At 39.1% G+C, this 25330-nt stretch overlaps 1 protein-coding gene and 1 pseudogene across 2 annotated transcripts; both read right to left on the bottom strand.

Moving 5' to 3' along the window:
• Positions 1–7: 7 nt before the first annotated feature.
• On the bottom strand, positions 8–2166 carry LOC143306881 (uncharacterized). Of its 2 annotated transcripts, none has more exons than XM_076693120.1 (7): positions 2032–2166; positions 1682–1929; positions 1544–1615; positions 1364–1450; positions 1204–1266; positions 1056–1112; positions 8–356 (listed from the first exon to the last, which is right to left on the bottom strand). In XM_076693120.1, the coding sequence occupies exons 1-7, from the start codon at positions 2061–2063 to the stop codon at positions 67–69; spliced, it is 849 nt and encodes a 282-aa protein (XP_076549235.1). In that variant the 5' UTR covers positions 2064–2166; the 3' UTR covers positions 8–66. The 2 variants fall into 2 exon arrangements, with proteins under 2 accessions (XP_076549235.1, XP_076549236.1); XM_076693121.1 differs by lacking the exon at positions 8–356 and adding an exon at positions 512–602.
• An 8004-nt stretch (positions 2167–10170) lies between these two features.
• LOC143306886 (uncharacterized) lies at positions 10171–25182 on the bottom strand (annotated as a pseudogene).
• Positions 25183–25330: the final 148 nt, after the last annotated feature.

The raw sequence follows: 25330 nt of genomic DNA, 5'->3' as shown, positions 1-25330 counted from the left end.
CGAAGCGTTTCGATACTTGGCAAAAGAAATAATTTTGACAAATATCGGAACGCTTTTGGACTTTGCTTATAAATACTTAAAGCTAATACCTTTTCCTCTTCCGTGAAGCGTCGTCCATAGATGGGTTTTCCCTCGTTGCGCATCTAGGCGGAAATCATCGCGTGTAGGCAAGTTTTCCAAAACTTGGCATACACCTACTTGCACGAGATGCTCTATCTTCTTGATGCGGTCCTTCGTTGCCATCTGCCGCCGCTTGCACTGCCGCGCTGCCTTCCATACCGCTGCCACGGCGCTGTAGATTCGTTGCTGCAGGGGCTTCTCCACGATGTTGTCCTTCAGCATCTTCAGTATATTACCTGCGGAAGGAAACATACAATATAATTACTCTGTAAAGGATATATAAAGTTATATAAAGTAGTGTATAGTTTGCATGTGTATTACTGCCATGTATACCGTATACACAGTGTAATGTACACATGCAAATGAATAATATCGACTGAAGGTATGTACATACTAGGGTGGCGCACTGAGCTCGACCCTACATAGAGGATGTTTAGTACCTTCAGTTACGAGAAAGTGTATCCGATTTGGAGTACCTCAATCTTCGGCGTCAAATAATGCACGTAAGAAATACATAAAGTAAAAATTTTAGTTGTACATGTTAGCAGCATTGTATGAGAAGCAAGCATTGTATAGAATGCCTGGCGTTTTGGAACAAACTATGAAATATCCGAATTATTTTAATATTATATCAACTTTGGATTGATATTGCCTGGGCATTCTGTACAGTGATTGCTTTTCATACATGGCTAGTAACATGTACAAATGATAAAAAAGAGTAGAATGTTAACAATTTCCTTTCAGTAAGAAAAAAAATTGTATACATTTCTCTCATTTTAGGATATGAATGCGACAAGGAATGTTTAATGGAAGTAATTGAATTGCACCGGTTTTAATCAAAAACTTCAACTATTCTTTTATTTATTCAATATTTTTTGCAGTGTTGTCCTGCACTTATGATTACTTAACCTAATATATTCATACTTATTTCGTACCTTTATGGCCTTTCTGAGCTTCTGATCGCTGATGCTCTCTTCCAAGGACAACACAATCTGTAATTGTAAAAAAGACTTAATAAAACTTCCCTTTAAATCATCATGCATAATATTTAATACTAACATCCAGTAATATATAAATTCATACCTGCGTTATGCAATGGCTTGTCTTCTTGTAGACTTAGTCTGCCTAAGTCGTTGCATTGCATTTCTACAAACAGCCAAAGAATATTTGTTAAATATACCAGTCTACAACTAAGAAAGATAGTAAAACCAAAAGTAATATTTTTTCATGGTAACACACTAACCTCCGGATGGTCCAGGAAGTGCTGTGAAGTCCACGTGTCCCACGATGCCACACTTCGTATCCATTCCCCCAGTGCAGTCAGGTTTGCCTGTCACAATAAAATTAAATAACATTATAGATACATTTCATGTTAGAAGTATTATTATGTACTTTCAGTATACAGGTATAACTGAAAACTTACATTCTTCTTCTTCTTCTGGTATTTCCATCAGGGTCTCTTGCTGCTTTATTTTAATAGAGGCAGCCTCTGACACTGTGTAATAAATATTTTCATTAACAATTATGTACATACGCTACACAAATTATGTAAGAGTATTACCTAGTAAGTACAGTGTTGGAACTGCGGATGTAGTCAGCCTCTTTCTCATAAAGTATTTCTCTTCAATGTGGCTGCTACATATCACCCAGAACTTCAGTTTTTCAGGTGGAAGTATTAACAAATTTGGATGGTCACATGCTTCCACCCACTGCATCATCCTCTTCTTATCCTTCTTCTCCTGGGGGAAGGTGAACATCCTCGTGTACTGCTGGGTGCAGCTTCTAACGCTGCATACTTTCATCCGTTTTCTTTAAAGACACATTTTAGTAATTAAAATTAAATATATTAATGAAACACCAATGTAAACAGTTACTGTTTTCAGTAACAATTCTAAAAAATTCGGTACTTACTTCATTTCCATCTTCACCTGCTGTTGCTGCATCTCAGTAGAAATGATCCAAAAATCTGAAAAAAAACTCGGAAAAACCTGAAAAAAACCTTACAAAATATGTTGTTAAATAATCGGAATAATAATACTAATAAAGATAAAAATAGTAAAAATAATAAAAATAATAGAAATAATAAAAATAATAATAAAAATAGTAACAATAATATGTATGTATGTATGTATGTATGGTTTTATTGGATTCCCCTTGGGGTTACCATTCCTTCACACTTATTTTTACAAACTTATTCTTACGTATTACTACGTATATGCTAAAAATCTTATTCGCCGCCATCGCTCGCTTCTCTACTCGACCTCTCTCTCTCCGCTTTTCTAACTATAACTTAATTCTATCTTAATTCTATCTTAATACTACTTTATTTCTATTCTTAGTTTTATCCTTACACCTATCCTTATTTCTATCCTTATATCCAACCGCGGCTTAGCATACCGGTAGCAATTTCACCCCCTGATTTCCTCCCTAGGTTTCCGGTTCCTCCCATTCACTCTTCTCGCACACCTTCCCTTCATTCATTCGCCCTTTTCTCGCTCCTTTATTTTTTCTTTCTCTCCTATCGCCTCCCTATGCTGTTTTTTCTTTCCCTGTTTCCCTTGCCTTCTCCAGCTCCCTCATCCATCCTTCTCCTTCCCCCTCCTCTCCCAGCAATTGCTTCACTCTTTCCTGCCAACTACCCGCCCCCCCTCCTCCCCTTCCACATCTTTCCCATACATGCTCCCATGTCTCCTCCTCCCCTTCGCATAACCTACATCTTCTCTTCTCCTCCGGTTCCCAGTATCTCCCTTCTCTCACCTCGTTCCCTAGCCTGTACCTTGCCATCCTCTGCCACCTGCTCCCCCCATCCTTTCCTCAGGTACTCCGCCGTACCCCTGCTTTTTACCTGCTTATACCACTTATTATAGTTCGAGTTTATTATTCTCTCACTATTTTCCTTCTCCTGTTCCTCCCTATTTCTTCTTTCTATCTCTTCCCATTCCCAACCTCCTAAACCTCCCCTCCTTTCCATTTCTTCTGCTTCCACCCCTCTTTCTCTTAAAAAATCTATCCTCTCCTCCTCCCAAGTTGACAGTCTCTCTCCTCTTTTCGCCCTTTCCCTTATTTCCTGCAGACACTTCCTTGCCCACCCATTTCCACCCCCCTCCTCTATTTTTCTTTCAAGGTGCCATGCTCTTTTTCCTGCCCAGCTCCTTATCTTTCCTCTCCCCGTCTCTACCCGAACTAGGTAACCCGGTGTCCTCCAATGCACCCCCAGCGTCCACCTCAGGTACCTATCTTGTACCGCCTCAATCTCTTCTCTCTCCCTCCAACCCCATACCTCCGCCCCATAGCTCATTACCGCCCAGACCAACCTATCATACAGCCACATCTTCCTTTCCCAGTCCGCTTTAAATCTCCTCTTCCCTATCTCCCAGACCTGTCTCATCACTGCTGCTGTCCTTCTAATTCTGTCTCTTATTTGTTTTCCTTGTGTCCCGTTCCTCCCCACTACATATCCCAGGTACTTGTACTCCTTCACCTCCTCTATTGGCTTTCCGCTCCATATCCATCTCCATTCTTTTTTCCTGCCACCTCCTTTTTTAAACCTCATCATCTTTGTTTTTCCGGTGTTCAAAACCAGTCTCTTCTCTTCTAGATACTTTTCCAGCGTTTTCAGCATCATTCCCATTCCTACTTCCTCTTCTGCCAGAATTACCATATCATCTGCGTATGTTAGGACGAACACTTTCTCTCCTCCCACTCTTATCCCTCCCCACCCTTCCTCTTTAAATCTGTCCTCTATGTCCGCCAACAGCACATTGAATAGGTACGGACTTAGCGGGCACCCCTGCCTCACCCCTTTTGCCGTCCAAAAAGCTCTTCCTGTATCTTCTCCTATCCTAACCTTACTCCATGTCTCCCTATAAATTTCTTCCACTCTTCTTCTTATTCCCTCTCTTATCCCCCTCTCCCTCATCGCCCTAAACAGAGTTTCCCTATCTATCGAGTCAAATGCAGCCTTTAGGTCTACAAACATCGCCACCATCCCTCCTCCTTTCTTCCCTATCTGCCTATTTATTAGGTAGTTGAGCACATAAATATTTTCCGTTGTTCCCATTCCTTTCCTGAATCCTGTCTGACATTGTGGTAGCACCTCTTTCTCTTCCATATCCTCCTTCAATCTTTCTGCTAACACCGATGCGTAAATTTTGTACAAAGTCGGCATTAGCGTTACTCCCCTGTAGTCCTCCGCTTTTTCTCCCGACCCCTTCTTTTTTATCGGAGCTACAATCCCCCCTTTCCATTTTTCTGGCCAGCCTTCTCCTCTCCATACTCTATTGCATATTTTCCATGCCCAGTCTCTTGCTTCCTCCCCACCTAACATCCAGATTTCGTTTGGGACTCCATCCTCCCCTGCTGCCTTGTTTCTCTTCAACTTTCGTATCACCCTGTCAAACTCCTCCTTCGTTATCCCCTCTTCCCCATCCTCTTCCCCTCTTCTTTTTCCTTCTCTCACCACTTTACTATCCACCCCTCCTAGCATACCCATAAAGTGTTCCCTCCATTCATCTTGTCCGATACCTTCATTTACTCCTGTTCTCTTCCTTCTCTCTGACTTTATAATTCTCCATACTTCCCTCTCCGTCCTTGCCTCCTCTACCTCTTTCTCTAGTCTTCTCGTCTCCTCTCTCTTTTTTTCATCATACAGCTGCCTATACTCTCTTCTCTTTCTTCTGTAGTCCATCCTATCCTCTTCACCTTTTCTCCACTTCCTCAGGGCCTTCCTAACCTCTTCTTTTCTTTCCTTGCAGTCTTCGTCCCACCACCCTCTCTTTCCTTTCCTCCCTCTTCTCTCTTCTTCTTCCCCTTCCATCCCTTTTTCTATTGCCCTCCCGATTTTCTTTGTCGTCTCTTCTATCTCCTGTCCTAGCTCTCTTTCTTCCCCGCCTCCCCACCTCATTTCTTCCTTAAATCTCTCCTTTGCTTCCTCCGTCCACTCCATTTTCTTTTTCCCCCTATTATTCTTCTTCCCTCCCTGTCTTCCCTCCCTTCTCCCTCGGATTTCCACTATTAGCGGGTGGTGGTCTGACGTCACCGCCTCTCCTACTACTAGTTTTTCTACCCTTTCCCACGCTTCCTCCTCTCCTATCACGTAATCAATTACAGTATCCCCCCTCCCTCCTGTGTAAGTAAATTCACCATCCTCATCACCCCTTATCCCCCCGTTCCCAATACTCCATCCTGTCCCATTATCCTTTCCAATAATTTCCTTCCTTCTGCATTCACTTTTTTGTCTTTCGACTTTCTTCCTCCCTCCTCTTCCCCTACCCCCATATTCTCCCGCCCTCCTCCCCCGTTCTTGCGTTGAAGTCCCCTCCAACTAACTTCACTAGCCCCTCCCTCCTTTCCTCCATCCACCCCCTCAGCTTCCCCATTTCATCTTCTATGTCCCCATTTACATACACTCCCATTATTTCCCACCTCTCCCCCCCTATTTTCCCTTCGCCTTTCATTATTCCCTGTCCCTTGTCTTCTATCTCTCCTCCTGACTCCAATTCTAGTCCCTCTCTTATCCCCAGCACCATCCCCTCCTTCGCCCTTCCCTTCTTGTTTTTCTTACTCGCTGCCTGCGCACTCCATTTGTATCCCCCCGGCATCTTTCCCTTCATGTTTTCCCACCCTTTTTCATCCAACCACGTCTCCATCAATATCATTATATCCCATTCCCTTACCCTCTGCCAAAAGTCTCTGTCCTTGTTCTTCAGACCCGCTACATTCCAGAAGGCTATCTTCCATATTCCTCCCCCCTCTTCCCTCCTGGTCTTGTCCCCTTTTCTCTCCTTTCTCTTTTCTCTCTGCCTCCCCTCCTCTTCCCCTCTCCCTCTTCCTACCTACTCTCTCTTTCTGCTCCTTTTCCATCACTCTCCTCTTTTTTCTCCCCCTGCCCCTCTTTCCTTCTGTCTTTCTCTTTCCCCTCCCTCTCCCTCGCCTATTAATCTTTCTTTCTCTTCATCCCAGCTCCACCACTTCCCTTCTATTCTTATCCTTCCTCTGCCTACCTATACGTTCTTCCCCTTACTGCTTTCTTCTCCTGCTATTCTCCTTAATTTCCATTGCGTCCTCCTTTCATCCCAAGTTAAATCCTCTTCTATCCTCACCTCCCTGCCCCTTAGCTTCTTTTTCTTATCCATCACCTCCCATTTTTGCTCTGTTGTTTTCATTTTTACCCATATCATTTTCACCTCCCCCTCTTTTCCCTCCGCCCCTATCTTTCTTACCCCCTCTATTTCTCCCTCCGCTCCTATGTCTCTTAATATTCTTTCGGCTTCTTTCCTGATTCCCCCTTTTCCTACCTTTACTCCTTTTATTACCAGATTTCTCTTTCTTTCCTCTCTTTCTTTTGCCTCCAATTTTTTCTCTATCCCTCTCACCCTATCCCTTATCTCCTTCTCTTCTCCTCTCTGCCCCTCTCCACGGTTCTCCCCCATCTCTATCTGCTTTACTCTCACTTCTAGTTCCTTAATCTCTTTTCCCTTTCCTTCTATTTCTTCCAGTCTCTTACTTATATCCCCCATTTTTTCCCACATCCCTTTCCTCTCTTCCTCCCATTGTTCCTCTCTTTTCTTAATTTCCTCTTTTAGTTTTTCCATCTCCTCCCTTATCTCCTTCCCTACCTCTTTTAGTCCTTTTCTCATTTTATCCTTTATCTCCGTCAGCAGGCCCCGAAGCTCTACCCTGCTTCCCTGCTCCTGCTCCTTCGGAGATCTTTCTGTTTTTTGGCTTTTCCTAAATATCAATCCCTCCTCCTCCTTCCCCCCTTCGCCCTCACCACCTATACTCTCCCTCTTTCTTTTCCACAATTCCTCTACACTCCCCATGCTTGCACTTCTCTCCCTCCCCTGCCTTTTTAGACTTTCCGCCAGCGTGGGTCTTCCCCTCTTTCCTATCTCCTTTTCTTCCATCTCTCTCTTACTGGGTCCTTTCTTTCTCCTATCCTGTTCACTTCTTCTTCCTTACCGACGTGGGATATCCACCTCGCTAGAAATTCTGCCTTTCTCCCCTCACTACCAGTGTCGCCACTCTCGCCCGAACAATTCCTCCCGTTACCCGTGCCTCGTTGTCCTAACCTCTAAATTTACTTTTTCTTTTTGTCCCTTTTTCTCGCCTACCTATTCTCTTCTCTCCCCTTCACTCTACCCCGAATCTTCCTAACCCTCTCCCTCACCCCCCACTCGCTCTCTATCGCTCTTTTCCTTTCACACACCCTTTTTCACTCTCAAAAACTTTCACTACGCTTTCTTTGCTTCTATATACTTTCTCGCCCGGAACCGAAAAAAAAAAAAATAGTAACAGTAATAATAATAATAATAATAATAATAATAATAACAATAATAATAACAATAACAATAACAATAACAATAATAATAATAATAATAATGATAATGATAATGATAATGATAATGATAATGATAACGATAACGATAACGATAACGATAACGATAACGATAACAATAACGATAACAATAGCAATAACAATAAAAACAACAATAACAACAATAATAACAACAACAATAATAATGTGGGACGCGGTCGCGGCGTTCGCGACCTCTGTCCTGGTGGCGAAGAGAGTCGATGGCTGTCTACAGGACCCCCGTCCAGGTCCTGTAGAATAGAGGAGGCCTGCTGTCTGCGCAGGCCAGCACGCCACGGACCCAGACCGAAGTAATGCGATGAGCGGATTCCGGTCTGGGCCCATATGTCAGAGGTGGTTTTAGTGGGTAGGCCCTTCAGCATAATTGCAGGAGGGAGAGTCCCACAGTCCCTCCGCAATACGTTGCGGGGGTCTGCGTAATGCATTTCCACCTCTTAAAAAAAAAAAAAAAAAAAAAAAAAAAATAATAATAATATTGAAAATAAAATAAAAATTGAGATACATCTTGGTTTTCTCTTACTGCCCACGCTATCGCTTTCAATGACCGTTAATCGACATGTGCGCCACATTTCTTCAGTTTCTATAATTTTTGAAACAATTAAACATCGCCGCGACAAATTTCGCGGGAACATGACGTCACGATATCTTTAGTTGTGTATGTTACAATCACTGATACAAGGTATGCATGTGGAGAAGCGACATCAGCACCTCCTGGTAGTGAGGCGTAAACCTAAAATTTGCATCAAAATCACAAGAGTGGAGCTTGGAGGGCCTGGTTAGGGATGGGCGATGTTCGACAAAAATATCGATGTTAAAATAATCGATTAGTTGAAAAATCGATAATTGAACATCGATGCTTTTTAAAAAATATCAAAGTATCGAATTTTTTTTTACTTGGGCTGATTTTGGAAACATCACCCTGAGCACATTTCCTAGAGTGTAGCCTAGAAAATGCATATACAGGTAAACAAAAAATATTACACTATCTTTCTTATTTAAGTTTTCCTAAAAAATATAGTTAAATCAGAATCGTACATTCAATGTTAACTTCGAAGAATATTAATGAATATCCCCCAAGTAGTAATAGTATTTTGCGAGTTCTTGAACTGTAAGTGCAACAGGGTTGACTTCGTGATTAGAAGAAATGTTTTTATTAAATCTAGGAAATGGGGTATTCTAAGGATAGATATGCATAAGCAGCATAAACATCAAAATATTATGCGTGCTGTTACGTCGCAACTCAGGGAGGCAATTAAAACTACACGGTATCACTTCCACACGCGTTCGTTTTATTAAATTAATAATTGAATTTTGGACGATGGTTCAAATCTCGCACAAGAACTAACTATTATTAAGCGATCGTGACCCTTGCTATGAAGTCGCCTGGCGCAGAATGGCCGCCCGGGTGTGGTTTTTTATTATATATATGAATATGTTGCGCAGTTTCGTTCGCGAAGAAGCAGCCCAGTCGTCGGATTCTTATGTTTCTATGTGTCATCAGTTTCTGGGCTGCCGTACCATGGGAATAGGGGATGCAGGGTGTTATCTCTGCTAGTCAAGCTAGCAGAGGTTCCCGCCTAACAATACTTTATAAAAAGTCACTGTACCTGCAATAGTAGAACAGATGCAAAAGGATTGAGATGATAAAGAAAATTATAGATGGAGCATTTGGATAAGATAATTTAAATCTAAGATCATAGAATAAGAGTCACAAGAATATAATACCACAAATGCGTAAGGCGTTCTTATTTAGTCGCGTTCCGAAATTCACTGCCACTGCAGGAATCTAATTACGTATTACAGATTTTCAGGGCTGGCAATGAAGTTCGGAACACGACTTATACCCAATGAGCATACAACATTTCTCGAAAATTATACGCTCATTGAATAGTGCGCGTCGAGTTATCATATCATGCTGTTCAGTTTTCTCACAGAGATAAAAAATACCGATGTTATGTAAAAAAGTATCGATAATCGATTAATTGATTTGTAGAAACATCGACAAAAATAATCGATTATTAGGAAAAAAACTATCGATATTTAAGTAATCGAAACATATTGCCCATCCCTACTTGGCACCCCGTTGGCATAGCACAATAAAAAAACTGAACTGGTAGAACATTTTTAGTCGCTGTTTAGAATGAATATGGAACCTAATCTCTTATTGTCTGTCATAATGTAAAAAAGGAAATTCTAAGGATTTTAAACAACAAATAAAAATGTTTGAAGTGGTATAATTAATAAACGTTTGAATTGAAGGCTACGCTAATGATGCAAAATTTGAAAACAATTTAAATGAAACTTACCCATTCGTTTCTAAATTAACTTGCTACGCTGAAAACAAATAATTTCCACTAGATCACTGTGTCGATTCTGGACATTCGATGAGCAAACACCTCGCCTATTATTCATACTTAAGTGCAATAAATGAGGGGAGCTTACTGGCCCGATCATGAAAACAGCTGTTCTACCGAACGTGTTTCCCCGTTTTCCAGTGACAATTATCTGCTTTCAACGTAGCAGGTTAATTTAGGAACGAATGCGAAAGTTTCATTTAAATGGTTTTCAAATTTTTCATCATTAATGTAGCCTCCAATTCAAACGTTTATTAATTATTCCATTTCAATCATTTTTATTTGTTGTTTAGAATGCTTAGAATTTCCTTTTTTACATTATGACAGGCGACAAGAGATTAGGTTCCGTATTCGTTTTAAACGACTGAAAGTATTCTACCAGTTCAGTTTTTTTATTGTGCTATGCCAACGGCATAGTTGCTGTACGCGCTCGGATTGGCCGGTGTTTTTTGTTGATAATTCGAAAACGAACCAACATTTTGGAAAAGGAAGAAGTTGTTTAGAATCACATGCTATATTCTATCCTTGTTCAAAAAATAACATCCTTGCTCGGCCGATCACTTTATGATTTGCCGCTACCTCGGATCTCTCACTTGTTTCTCGTGTTCTCTATCGTCCCGTTTCGAGAACAAAGTCGAGCCGAATAGCCTACCTGATCCGTAATAAGCAACAGGCCAGACCCGAGCGTGTTGCTTATTACGAGGCAATCCTGTATCAGAAATTGGCAGCACCCCTGATGTACATGCACTATACTGCAGTTCGCGAGAGACCATACTTAATTCGCGCAAGTCACTAGTTCTAGAGAGATTTTTAATAACGTTTGTTATTCCCCTCTACAGCTTGTTTCTTATTATACTTTGCGATCATATAAATGGTGGGCAGAAATATTTGACATACGATAACTGATAACCGGTGATGACATTGTAAAGTTTCACGATACAATGAAATTCCTATTATTTTTCGAAAAAAAAATGATGTGAACGCAAAGTAAGAAGCAAGCTGTAAAGGGGAATCACACACGCTATTAAAAATCTTCCTAGACCTAGTGAGCTGCGCGAGTTAGTGCGGTCACTCGTGAACTGCAGTATAGTTAAATCGCAATGGGTATGTTGATTCCCGTTGAATATTGTTTCCTTGAAATTATCAAATGGGTCATTTATCATAGGTTGCCGACGCCCGAGTTAGGATCTTCCTAGTAGAGGAAAAGTTTTTAATTTTGCGCCACCTCCGAAAACTTTGAAATGTATTTGGTATCCTAGTTAACTATTAAGTAGATATTATTAATAGCTATGGAATATTGGTATAAATTGAATAGAAATTATTTCACACTTTTTAGTGCATTTCGAAGTCGGATTTGTTTTTTGTTAAAAATTATTTTTGAAACAACAGATCCGCCAACCACCGCAAGTTGCGGATAGGAAATAAATGCGTAGATGATTGGATTTATGCAGCTGAAATTCAGTGTTTATTCAACACAATCAGATCAGAGTTTACTGGTTATTGTTAAAATAAAAGGACATTTGCTCGATGTACCTGTTAAAAAAGGCCATCAATTGGATCGCGGTATTAAAATGTTTGTGCATTCCCCATTTCACTCGTGGTAGGACACCATAGGCGGTGAGGGTAGGACACCGTAGGCGGAGAATTGGACCCCAGCAGATAGCGAACACCACCACCACAGTCACCAACATCTTCACTACCTATCGTGCAAGAATTATATGTATGTGAATTTGAAAAAATTCACGGTTCAAGTAAAATAGGAAGCAATAGAAGGATATTTTTATTTGTTATCTTGTCACGTAGACAGACCGTTTTTATCAAACGTGTCTCCTTTCAAATAAGCTTAAACATCTGGAAAGGAAAACTCTCGGGCAAACCGACCATTTACTCTCGTAATAAACAGAAGGCCCACCGATAGCAGAACCAAACACTTGGGAAAGCAATGGGTCCGCCGTAATCAAATAGCAGATGCAACCACTCTAAACTGTCGCAGAGGCAGGTGGACCCAGCCTGATCACTCGAATAGTAACCAGACCACCCTTCTTAATTAGTATATAAACCCGTTCGTACCAACGATCGGGGGCAGTACCAGAGCTCATCTCGTGTCGAGCACGTCGTGTACGGTAGTGAGTTGGTTACTATTAGTGAGATCGGGTTGAAGTCCCCTTCGAGCAACATTCACCTTATAGAATCCGCGAGTCGTGTTTCTATTTGGCATTACAATCAACCACACACAACACCCCCGCATTGCCAGTGCGTGAACACCGAGCATAGTGGAAATAGGTAATATATCACATTATACACCTATATTCGCGACAACAACATCTGTAATAGACCAAGATTGTAGAATATATACATTGCTGTGTCAAACCCACATTAGCATTCTCCTTTAAACCCAGTGAAACCTTGTGACAGTTCCTACCACAATACAATCTTACCGCTCGGGTTGTATTGATAATAAAATAAGTTACGCGGCCGCCAATCAGAAAGCCTCTGATAGCCACGCGCGCTGCCAAGCCGTCGGCCACGTAACAATCTTGATCAACTTTTGTTTCATTTATTAGTGTGAGTATCTCGTTAATTTTCGCAATTATTACAGTTTCTGAAAGTTCTGCCTAACTTCGATCCCTTTTAGTTTCCTGTTACGACAAGCAAGGAATACTGTGGCTGTATTCTATCCCCCAAACCACAGGGGCTAACTTCGTCAATCGATAAGGGATGTTTAGAAATTGTTTTCAACTGGACAATGACGTTCAAGCTCTTTAATTTTAGACTACGAGTGAGTTCATTATATTCTTTGGGAATTTAATGTTATGTTACGTTGCGCGTGGCGAGAGAGCGAGCGCGCAACATAAAAGAAGAAAAATAATTAAGATGGAAAATATTGAACTTGATTCCTCTTATTTTTGGGCGATGAGAAAGGTATCGCTGCCACCAGTTCTGACCGCGTATGACGCGGTGGCGTCCACTACGGTCAGAACAAATTAAAAGACGGAAAGGGTATAGCAGGATAAGATGGTCAAAAGTGCCCTTGAGCCGAATTTGCTTCGCAATGCACCATTCGATAGCATATCCCAAAAAACCATGGTACACCAAGTTTCAACCCTGTACCTCAACCGGGAGGGTAGTTACAGGGTAAGAAAGAAAAAGTAGTTTTTGCCATATTTTCCGTATTTAATGGCATTCAAAAAATCTGAAAAAATTCTAGAATATTCTAGCCATGTTTCTTTATGATTGTGAATTTTCTCAGATTTTTCGGTTGCAAATCCTAGGCGTGAAAAATCAAAAACGCAAAAAAAAGTCGAAAAATAGAGATTTCGGGTAGAAGCTTTCGAGACACTAGATTTTTACTTTTACAGTAGTTAGATATTAGCATGACTGGTGTCCTCAATTTTTTTCAGATTTTTCATTCTGGTGCGTCAAACCGAAAAAAATCAAAAACCGATATTTTCGACATATTTCGTGCGATAACATGAGAAATACTTTCAATTTTTACATTTCCTTTACACATTTAGTGCATTATGTGATTTCGAACATTTTTGCACTGGATGCAGTAAAATCTGAATGGAGAGAGTGAAGTTATTATAAATAATTGAAAATTACGCACCTTATCCTCTAAAATATTAGAAAGTTTTTCAACGTCGCCGATGGATAAGTCGGTAAGGTGTCCGACTATGGAACCGCTGGAAACTTTTTTGTCACGAGTTCGCGCCCCATGAATGTACAATTCTATTTTTTGTCATAAAACAATTTTTTTTTAAATTATTAATCACATAAGAATACACAATAATCATTTAATAACGTATGAAAATAATTTTGAAATATTTTATTATTAAGTATACATAAAAATAAGTGGAATAAGTTGAATAAAATATTTCAAAATTATTTTCATACGTTATTAAATGATTATTGTGTATTCTTATGTGATTAATAATTTAAAAAAAAATTGTTTTATGACAAAAAATAGAATTGTACATTCATGGGGCGCGAACTCGTGACAAAAAAGTTTCCAGCGGTTCCATAGTCGGACACCTTACCGACTTATCCATCGGCGACGTTGAAAAACTTTCTAATATTTTAGAGGATAAGGTGCGTAATTTTCAATTATTTATAATAACTTCACTCTCTCCATTCAGATTTTACTGCATCCAGTGCAAAAATGTTCGAAATCACATAATGCACTAAGTGTGTAAAGGAAATGTAAAAATTGAAAGTATTTCTCATGTTATCGCACGAAATATGTCGAAAATATCGGTTTTTGATTTTTTTCGGTTTGACGCACCAGAATGAAAAATCTGAAAAAAATTGAGGACACCAGTCATGCTAATATCTAACTACTGTAAAAGTAAAAATCTAGTGTCTCGAAAGCTTCTACCCGAAATCTCTATTTTTCGACTTTTTTTTGCGTTTTTGATTTTTCACGCCTAGGATTTGCAACCGAAAAATCTGAGAAAATTCACAATCATAAAGAAACATGGCTAGAATATTCTAGAATTTTTTCAGATTTTTTGAATGCCATTAAATAGGGAAAATATGGCAAAAACTACTTTTTCTTTCTTACCCTGTAACTACCCTCCCGGTTGAGGTACAGGGTTGAAACTTGGTGTACCATGGTTTTTTGGGATATGCTATCGAATGGTGCATTGCGAAGCAAATTCGGCTCAAGGGCACTTTTGACCATCTTATCCTGCTATACCCTTTAGATAGTAATTATTTCCGTTGGGTTCGTCAGTGTTCTGGGTCCCATACGGGTCCCTCCTTGAAACCTATGTGTTGGGGTGCGTGGATTTGAAATATAGAATGATAAAGGAAATGATACAAAACGGAATTTGAAAGAAATATTAATACAGTTTAGTGTGCAAAAAGAAAGTAATTTTAATTCAAAATAATTATTGAAGCTAACAGAAACTGAATTTGAAATGACTATTGTTTGAGTACTGAAATGATTCTATTTGAATACTGTTAATTACTATTAAATGAATTCAATTAAAACAATACTGATTTACAAGGGTAAAGATGCTTAACCTATTGTTTGATATAAATATAAATGAAATCGGAAAAAGATGTTTAGCCTTTGGTTTACAATGAGACCTTCTAATATAACATTAACCGGATTTGAAATGTAAAAAATTATATGTTCTTAATGAAGGACGACTGCCTCGACCAAATATAATAGAAAATTAAGGTTTTTGGCGGTTTCTATCCGCTAGGTAACGACCTAAACGAAGAGACTCTTACAACCCCCGAAAGGGCTTTACAGGTCGTTCCTGGTAAAGTATCGTAGTCGAAGCAATCGTCACACACAAACTCGCGATGATTCAAAATTCGGAATATTAAGATAGCGAAATAAACTATGATCGGTACCTGAATGTGGAAACGAGACGATCTAAAATGAAGAGACTCTTACAACCCCCGAAAGGGCTTAATAGATCGCCCGTTTTGCCGTACTCGACAAATTAGTACTGAACAGGCTTACCGTGAAACTGTAGAATATAATATACGACAAAAATCGCTCTGAGGTTCGCTATGATATCGTTGAATAATCGCTGGTTGATCTGGAACACCAAGAAAGATGAGAGGTTGGTGTCGCACTAACACTGTTGTCGCGCACCCGGTTGTCGTTTATTGCAAAATTAAGTAGACGTATCACAAGACGATTACAAATTCAGAAAATGGAATAATTAACGCGATTGAATTTAATACGAGAATTACGCGATCAACGGATTAAAAGAAAGAGGAAAAGACAGAATTCTAATAGTGTGAAATGAATTTAACGTGCGCGTCTCTGAGTCTTTGCCGCGTATTCGGAATTTCACCCTCACGACACTCTGCCTAATTCGTAGGACTTGCCGCGCAGCTAAATTACAACGAAATACAATCGACAACTCTATCTCTTAATGCACGGGCTCCCGTCACGACTTACTCGATTGTTCGACGGAGAGTAATCAGAATCGATCGCGATCCTAGCCTGAAGGGCCCGTCGCGAGGACGATGTCCTGCGTGGGGACATTTCGGCAAATCATAGCGCGTGACGACAGCGTCGCGTGCGTCGCTATTGGCTGAAAGCGCGTGCCAGCTAAATTCCTTTAAATCATGCTTTCTCTCTTTCTTGGTGTTCCATCTTTGTCTAACGGCTTTTCGGTGTTTCTACGCCGTAGAATTTCTGGAATGTTCCATGCTTTCGATAATTTCGTATATTAGCTAACAACGATGCGAATATCTATTAACAGTTTAAATCAGTCTTACTGAACAACAAATATGCGAGTAATTACAAACATGAACTATATGTGTTGTACTATTACGTATGAATAATGGACCGGCTATCACGAGGTTCCCTAAATAACAATTGGCTTGTCCATAATCATTTTGCTCGCCAAGAAATCGATCAACAATACGAATTGCGGTGGTAGCGCAAGTTGTTCGTTAAAAATCCTAATAGCATGCGATGATTCAACTGATAATTTCAATAGTATTCAATTGTTCGATATCCGAATATTCATTCCTGTACTCGCAGCGAACTTTGTTCGAGAACGTTCTTTCTGTTCAAAATCATACCGTTGGGTCTTAGTTTCAGGTAAATCTTGGAATTCGATACAATGACTTTTATTCCCCTGTGTGACCCTTCGTCTCTAAACAGTTCTCGCATGTTGCTAACGTTCGCTGGTGAGGGTTCTCTATCCTCGCCCTTTGCACTCATTCGAATATTTGAATTTCATGCTATTTCATACTTTCATTCCAACACTCAATTCGCACATACGATCGGGTTTGGGACCGACTGGCGCCTACGCGTAAAAAAGAGGAGAGTATCGGTTGAAAATCTAAAAGATGAATTGATTTTTACGCTTTTGCGCAGTTAACCTGAGGAGACCCCTATAATGCGAAGCACTGGCTAACTGCGCAGCGAACGCTGTTTACGATACCTCTCCTCGGTCGAAACCGAGTTTTTCTGTCCCGAATTCTGTTACTACGCAGTTGAGCACGACGATAGTTTCAAGGAGGGGTTTTAACTGAAGAAAAGAATTGAGAAATATGAAGAGAAATGAAAGGATAAAAAAGACAAAGTAGAATAATTATAAACTCAAACTCTTCCCTGTGCATTTCCCACATGAAGAAGTCTCTTACAACCCGAAGGCTTGATGGGAAAGCACAGAGTTGAGGAGAAAATCGAAATTATGTAGAAGTGATTTATCCCCCTCACGCTCCTTACATGAGGAGACCCCTATAACCCGAAGGCTTAATAAGGGAACGTGTGGTGGACAAATTTGCAAAATTTTCCGGACATGACAGTTGAATAAATTTTAATTATATTCCATGATTAGAAATTATATTAGTACGTTGACTACTACATTGGAATAGTTGGACATTATTCCAAATAACCTTCTGATACACATTTTGAATCAAACATGAAAATTTATAGATCTCTGAATACACATCTCGAATAAAAATAAATTATTTCAAATAGCAAATAATTTCCAATTTAAAGACACTTTTATCTGAAATAAAGTTTGATATTTTCTGTTATTTTAATTACGCGAATAAATAATTAATTTTTTATGCTTGAATATTTTCGCTTTAGTCGAAATTTGAGTTACAAAATTATTTGAAATAATGTCCAATTGTGGTCATGTGTAATTAGAGTGTTATTAAGGATATGGTTGATTAATTTGGGAAATCGATCACCAATGACCACTAAGGCAGTTAATCAAAAATATTTGAACTAAAACGTCTCAGTAGTTTGAACTATCGATGTCAGACGAAAGTAATAAAAACTGTTCAAAGGGAATATTGAAAATGAGGAGAATTGGATGAACAACGACGTCGTTTAGGACACCATTAGCATAAACAAGAAGATTTTGTCTTATTTATTCGAAAATGCTGCTTGTAATGCACAATAAGTTTGCATAGACCTTAGGCAAATTGTCTCTTATGAACCGAACCTTCCTACGATAGAAACAGTATCGGACTTTTATTAATTCCCACTACCATCGAGACTCTAAAATGAACGAGTTTCCACCTCGTGACTCGACTTCTAACCATTTCCCAGTGTTAACAGAATGTTAATTGCTAAAGGGTGAACTCGTGCTTCGAATAATTATACTACTAATTATTTCATTATCACCACGAACCACGTTTCAGTAATAAACAAATATTAGTGAAATTATTGTAAAGAAAATAATGAAAACAAATAGCCAAAGATACTCTTAGAAAATTAGAACATTTTAACTATTAACCTAATACTTGTCAACATACTAATTATCAAGTTCTATCATTTACCTGGAACCTGTGAGCAACTTAATAAGACAAAGTTCCCTTAACCCCTTCGCATCGGACAAGATATCTCGCCACGTGATTTCATTCACGATATGCTTTGGACGAGATACCTCGCGCTCCCGTTCCCGTTTTTCGGCTGCTTTGATACAAATCGTTGGACGAGATCTTGCGGTCTCGCAAAATATCGAAACAATAAGGTTACCTCCCCATTTAACCCTCGCTACATTTACACAAACAGAAACTTTTCGATGTAATAGTAAATACTTTTATCAAACTATGTTCAACAATGATTAAAGCTCAATTTATGTTGTTATTATAATTAATTAGTTAGGGAGGCTTAAATTTTAGACAAACTTAAATTTTGCAAACACATAATTTTGAATTTTAATTAGTCTGGAGTTGGGACTTTAAATTGCATGTGCAATTTAAATACAAATGACAAGAACGATATTTATCGCCTTATTTCTGCTACTTTCTGCAGGAGACACACGACTCACTTTTCTACATCATTCATTAATTTGTTTCTTCGTGTCGCATAGAAACTGGTGTTGTTTATTGCCGCACGGATTATTGTCCTTATTGGGGTTGTAAAGCCCAAGTAAACTTTTCAGTACGCGACCTTCCACAACACGTATCCGCCAAATTAATATTGGATACTTTAAGCGATTGCGTTTGGTTTGATCGAAATAGTGATCGGGTGCGTTGATTATGTGACCGATTTCGTTTGTCACTTGGTTTGAACCGAACGATGTTCGAATTAAAGCAGTTGACTGACGTCTCGACTGGTCGACGTGAGGAGTCGTTATTTTTGGCCGAATTCTTATGCCACTGCACTGATTCGATATAAAAGAAAACTTTCGAGGTCCTTTCTGTGCAACGTTTGAAGGAATTGTGCCTGGCGAACAGGTTGATGGTCACCGTGGCACCTCGGAGTGCTGTTAAAGGTGTTGCTGATTTTCTGCGTTTTCCAATCAACGTCTTTCAAAAATTTGTGGACTCGCGTATACGCCCTTTGGCCACCCCTCTTGGAGAGGTTTGTGTTGCTCTGCGAGAGGAGGGGGTTCTCGAAGGTTTGACGACATGACATGGTTTTCTTCAGGTTGACCCTTGTCGACAAACACCGTTATGCACGTGTTGCTGGCCGACCTTTCAGGACTCCAGGTTTATGACATATCTTCGAGTTGTTAGGACGGCGAGGCGCAAAATTTAAAGCTATTGTGTGAGGATTAAAAGACGAGAAAATAAAGTTTACTGTCGCGCGAAAGTGAAATTGTCGGTTGTAAAATCAAAAAGGAATACAGGAAAAGTTAATCTTTACAAGAACTTATTTTGCACGTTCACGTGATAAAGCAACCTTCGAGAACTATCGGGCATTGTATTCCGCGTCGGACGCTTTCCTCCCTTTGTTCGTCCTTTCTTTCAAGAAGAAAAAGTGATCCCATTTAAAATCCGCTCATTGATGTTTCTATGTTGAACGAACGAATTTAAATTGACAAGTTGATGTGTAAATGAAGGTCGATGCAAGTCGTTTCCAGAAGTAATAAGAGAAGAGCAACAAAGGGAGTGTTTAAACACCTATGGAAGATACTACGAAGAAAGCTTCTTTTCCTTTACAAAATCCATTCGATGCATAATTTCACCCGATTTTTTACTCCCTGTTTACTTCATATTGAGCGGAAATAGCTTCTTAATGGTTCGATAAACAGAGGTTTCTCGCTAGAAAACATCAGTCAAATACACGTCGATTTCTGTTGATGGGCAACGCTATCTCGTACATATTTGCGTAAACTACCAATTTCTCTAAATGAAGTATGAGCTGACGTTTCTAACGATTATATGAATTCATCGCTCGAAAATATTAAATAAAATAAATGAAATAGAAATGAAGATATTGATACATTTACCTGAACGAAAATCATTGGAATACCAAGAAAGAACGATGCCACCCAAATTGTAATCACCACCTTACGGGTCTAGCTTATCGTGCTCCTGTATTGCGCTTTCATCGGATGAATTATCGCGAAATACCTGAAACACACTGATGGAATTTTTAATTCCAATTTAACTTTTTTGCAGTTGAAAAATAATTGTCGAATGAACTATAGTGAAATATTAAATTCCCGAGATTATAGAGCATGCAGGTTGGTGATGGACCGAGCGATGTCTGTCAGTGCGTCGCGAATGAATGCCGACGGATTTCATGCGTCTTTTCGAAGTTGTAAGTCTTGGAAGAGTCTGATGGCTAGTAGTCCGTCACGACGCGTTGTTTCGCCAAATTAATTTTGAAACAATAGTTGAAAATTACGATTACGATGGTCTGATATTTCTTGGTCATGAACGTTGACCGAATGAAACGTATGACCCCGAAAAAAGTGCGTAAGTGTCCGTCGCGTTCGAATGTCGCCGTTTTTAACGTCTCGATTTTTTCTCGTTTAGCGGGGAGACTACGTTGATTGGCTTTTTCCGAAAAGCTGAGTTTCCAATCAGCATGTCCCCTGAGTACCGAGTCCGCCCCTCCTTACGCCCTTAGCGCGATTTCGTCCAGGAGAGGGTGGAGTAATATCTGAGGTATCGGAGGACCTCGAAAGTTCGACAACGCCGCACCAGGGTTTTTCCATCCAGGTTGGCCTTCGAAGGCCTCGTACCGTTAGACGACCGCTGTCGAATTACCCTTCGGAAAGACTCAATTTATGACGTGTTTTAACCATTGAGACCGAAACGAAAATAAAACTCTAACTTCATTGTTGAAAAAAGGGAAACTACTATTGCCGACAATATTACAAGGTTTACTCAAAAATAGTTGTACCGTCGCGAAACCGTCATAAATTAACTTTCGAAATCCTCGTACTGCGTTTTCCCTAGAACGGAACACAGGTGGCAATGGTGAAAAGGCGGCAATAGAGCAAAGTAATTTTTTCCACACTTATATAAGTGGATTGTATCTAATTAAATGATTGACTTCGAACACGTTTGTATATCGACTAGATTTTATTTGCTGAATACTTGTATGAAAGTTGTTTCGAGAATGACTCTTTGAAGATTTCTTCTGTTTTTCGAAGGCTCGGAGTGGGCGTACAATTTTCCGTGAAATGGGTGAGGGAAACAGTTTCTAATTTTCTATTGGCTAGACAAATTCGGGTGGAAATGGAAAACGAAATGAGCATAGCAAGTAATAAACCAAGCAATACCTCGACATGAATAGAAAACTGCAAACAAAAGACTACTGCTAAGGTTAAAGGTCCTGAAAACCAGATGTGACTAGTAATAAACTAAAATTACTCGACAGGATTCCTTGGGTCTTATTGCTGCTACGGGTAAAAGGACCTATTGACTTGAAAATACAGAGTGTTTGAAAGAACGAAAAAACGATAACTATTGTATCGATGGAAACTTGGATTGAGGTCTAATCCTCTCGCTGTAATATTGTATTTTAATATCTAACAGCCAATTAAACGAAAAAAAAGAAGCGAGTGCAGCGATTATCCGGATCTTTTTCAATTAAACGGGACCATGAATACAAAGTAGCTGGAGATTTCTGTACCGACTGTGAATCAGCCCACCCTCGTCGCCGAATGCAAACGAATTAAACTAGCAAAATTACGTATCATTTAATAATGATTGGCAAAGCCGCACTGTCAAGAATAAATTCTATTTAGTCTGATCGATTATCCAATTGACGAATATGAATTTTACGAACCGTATTTAATTTTGATCGCTTAATATAATACTTTGATAGCCGCAAATTCCATATGAAATCCAATAAATGTATTAAAATTAGGCTCTCTCCATGGTCTGCCGTCCGAGGGTACAATAAAGTCTACTTGTAGAATTACAATAAAGTTGCAATATTGATCATTTTTAGACGAGTACAGTTTATAAATTAATACAGCAATCGCAGTTATTGTTTGCAAAATTTATTTGTTTCATTTACACCACAAAAGAGTTATAAAGGGAAAGGCGAAAAACAATGAAAGAGCAATCAATTCAGCGGTGTGGAAGAGAAACTCGTCGATAAGGTGGTTCAGTTTCCCCTGAAATCAAATAAATTTTAAGCGTGACGGGAGAAAGGACGTTAAATCACGTATCTTGATCATCTTGGAGGCCTATTTCTTGGCTTCTCTACTAAAAGAAAACATGAGCAGTGAACCGAAATAACAGCTTCCTCCCGAGGAATCATAAATTCACAAATCTTAAAAAATTGACATTGAAAGGTGTAAAATATTTGTATTATGAACATGTTAAATAAGTCTTACGATGAATTCGGTGTGAAGGAAAGTGGAAAAGGAAAGAAAACATCTGGCATTCTCAACTCCCTTGGAATCTTATTTGAAATGGAAAAGACAAATCCTGCTCCTCTTTCCCTGTGTTAACTGCCTTCGAAACGTGCTAAAATAAAGATAGGAACGAATTTTGTTGAAACTACGCCAACGAACGTAAACTTTTAGGTAGATTCGAGCAGCGAATTCTTCTTCGCGTGAAATTGAAAGGAAACGATTTACGATGAAGAAAATCTCTAAACAACTTTACGTTGATTACATTTCATTTAAACTTAAATGATCTGCGGATGAATTGTCGCTATATCTTGAATTAGAAAATAAAAATGTGATTGAAATATTTAGAGATTGTAAATAATTATTAAAGTTAAACTGGATAGACCCTGAAATCATTATTAGATATGAACAGTGTAATACATAATAGGGGCATGTTATTGAAACTGCCACCTAATCCTCGTGAAATTTATAATCCTTCGGATTTATTAATCTTGCCGGGAAAGAGAGAGGACATTAGAAAAGATCTATGGGATTTAAATAATTTTGAAACTAATAGCCACGTTTCATGATACATAGAACGAACATTTCCAACTACGCAGGCAGACAGTGCCATCGATGGAAAATATGGGGAAACTTCTGAAAGGCCCCTCCACCATAGGACACCCAAACTTTGGATTTATAGTAATTGAGGAAGAGAAAAACTAAAATCAAAATCAAAGAATAAAAGCTTTAAAGTTCGAAAGTTGAGCGCTTAAGAGTTGGTGGAAGAGTGACGAGTGAGCAAAAGAGTCATTACGCAGCCTCACTTTCTTCTGCGCATGTGCAGTCTGATTTTAAGGAAGATGAGTATATTTCATGCAGGGCATTGGAAAAGCGTGGGACGCCCCTATTATCTCGAAAAGAACGCACTTTCACGCAAAATGATTCTGAAAAAATTGAGGTTTCCATTTAAAAAATTTGATTTGACCTACAAATAACCTCCAAGGTCAAGTTCAAGGTCACTACTAGATAATACTTTACGATCCCTACAACTTTTGTTTTAGTAATTTTCCGTGGAAATGCGTTCTTATCGAGATAATAGGGGGGTCCCACACTTTTCGAATATCTGGTATATCTCGAGAACGGTTTATTTGCCAGCTTTCAAAGTGGTCTCATTCGATTTCTCATCCCTCAATTACTATAAATCCGAAGTTTGGTTGCCCTAGGGTGGGGGGGGGGGGGGGGGGGGGGGGGGCTTTCGAAAATACGGCTATAAATAAGGAGAAATTCTGACAACTCGTTTGAGTTCGCTAATTAATTGTAGGTGAAACTGTACTCCTTGAATGTGAAACGACGTTACGTTAAACGTTTTTATTCTTCCTACATGTTTTTATTCTCCTTTTCTTACGAACATCGAGCAATGCAAAAGTGTCATAATTTTGTCTTCCAGTTAATCTCTAAGTTTTTACGTAAACAAATAATTGTTTTAACGATAGGTTTAATAAATCGGAAGACTTTTGTAACAAATTTCACATTTTTTGTTGTCCTAAAGATACCTAAGAAAATACAACTTTGATTAAAGATAAAGTTTCTTTATAAAAAATATTGGATGGAATTTTTTTTATTTTAATATGATTTAACTTGGAAGTGGAGATAGGTACGATATTAGGTTAAATAATGGGTAGTTTAAAGGAAATAATAATGTAAGATTTACCTTTCGATCGACGTTGAGGTTAACATGACAACCGAGCAAATAACCGATACGCTCTGGATATAATGCACCGACTTGCATAGAAACACGCCCATAGTCCACGTGTAAGAGAACAGCTTGGCTACCTGCGACAAATCGTTAACCATCTCGTTAGATTAAATAGTCCGAATACACTTTGCAAGCTCATTCACACGTTTCAAAGCAATTTTGCTAAGAAAAAAAAAATGACACGTGTCATATCCCTTGGATAAATTTTCAAATAATAACACAATAATAAGTATTCTATCATTCATGATTTCATTTCCTCACCTCTGTTATGATCCTCCCATTCATTTTTCAAGTCGTTCAAAACAGTGTTTCCAGAAAAACTACAAAACAATCGCAGGGAGAACAAAAAATCATAAGAACAAAGGGACGAATGTTGGAATGAAAGAAGAAAATCTCGGAAAATACAGGAAACGTTCCTCGGAGCTTTCGAATGGAAGAAAAAAAAGAACTTCGACGTTCCAGGCAAGAACGTGTTTAATCAAGCATCTTTGAGATGTAGGCAAAAAAGATGAATACGTTGTTGAAGTAGGATAAGCTGTTATAAGAGCACGCAGTCGATAAGAGTACGCACTGAAGCTAAAAGTGAAATAGTTTCGATATTGAAGCTAAGTTCAATCATATTTTTATTGACGTACGGTGTAGGTGTTTGTGCCAAAAAAGAATTAAAAAGTGTTCAAAAGCGGAAGAGCCAGGTAAAGAGTATAGCAGGATAAGATGGTCAAAAGTGCCCTTGAGCCGATTTTACTTAGCAATGCACCATTCGATAGCTTATCTCAAAAAACGCGAACGAACCGTGTCGTCGATCGCGATCCGCACTGTAGCAGTTCTTTTAAGCGACTAAATGTTACGCGTCGATCGCCCGAGAACCCTCGAACGAAAGGGGTGGTGAACGAAAAGTAGTTTTCGTTCTCTCTTACTTTCTTTATTCATCGTGAGCGGCGATGAGAAACCGTTAGGTTATTTATGACATGCATGTGCTAGAACCGATCCTAGTGAAAACTAACAAAGACCCTGCCTTGATTCGTACATATTTCGAGACATAGGCTATTCACGGTAGTCACTTGAGGTTATATAAGATAATTTTTAACAAAAAACAAATCCGACTTCGAAATGCACTAAAAAGTGTAAAATAATTTCTATTTCATTTATATCAATATTCCATAGCTATTAATAATATCTACTTAATTATTAAATAGGATAC

This window comes from Osmia lignaria, unplaced genomic scaffold (assembly GCF_051020975.1).
Source record: "Osmia lignaria lignaria isolate PbOS001 unplaced genomic scaffold, iyOsmLign1 scaffold0039, whole genome shotgun sequence".
NCBI classification, from domain to species: domain Eukaryota; kingdom Metazoa; phylum Arthropoda; class Insecta; order Hymenoptera; family Megachilidae; genus Osmia; species Osmia lignaria.
Note: the sequence above shows the minus strand (reverse complement) of the source record. Positions and strands in the feature narration are given on the sequence as shown.

Coding starts and splice junctions, on each gene's coding strand:
- LOC143306881 (XM_076693120.1), bottom strand. CDS start 2,063: ATGCAGCAACAGCAGGTGAAGATGGAAATGAA. Junction 1,616..1,681: donor TCCAACACTGTACTTACTAG/GTAATACTCTTA, acceptor TTTATTACACAG/TGTCAGAGGCTGCCTCTATT. Junction 1,451..1,543: donor ACCAGAAGAAGAAGAAGAAT/GTAAGTTTTCAG, acceptor TTATTGTGACAG/GCAAACCTGACTGCACTGGG.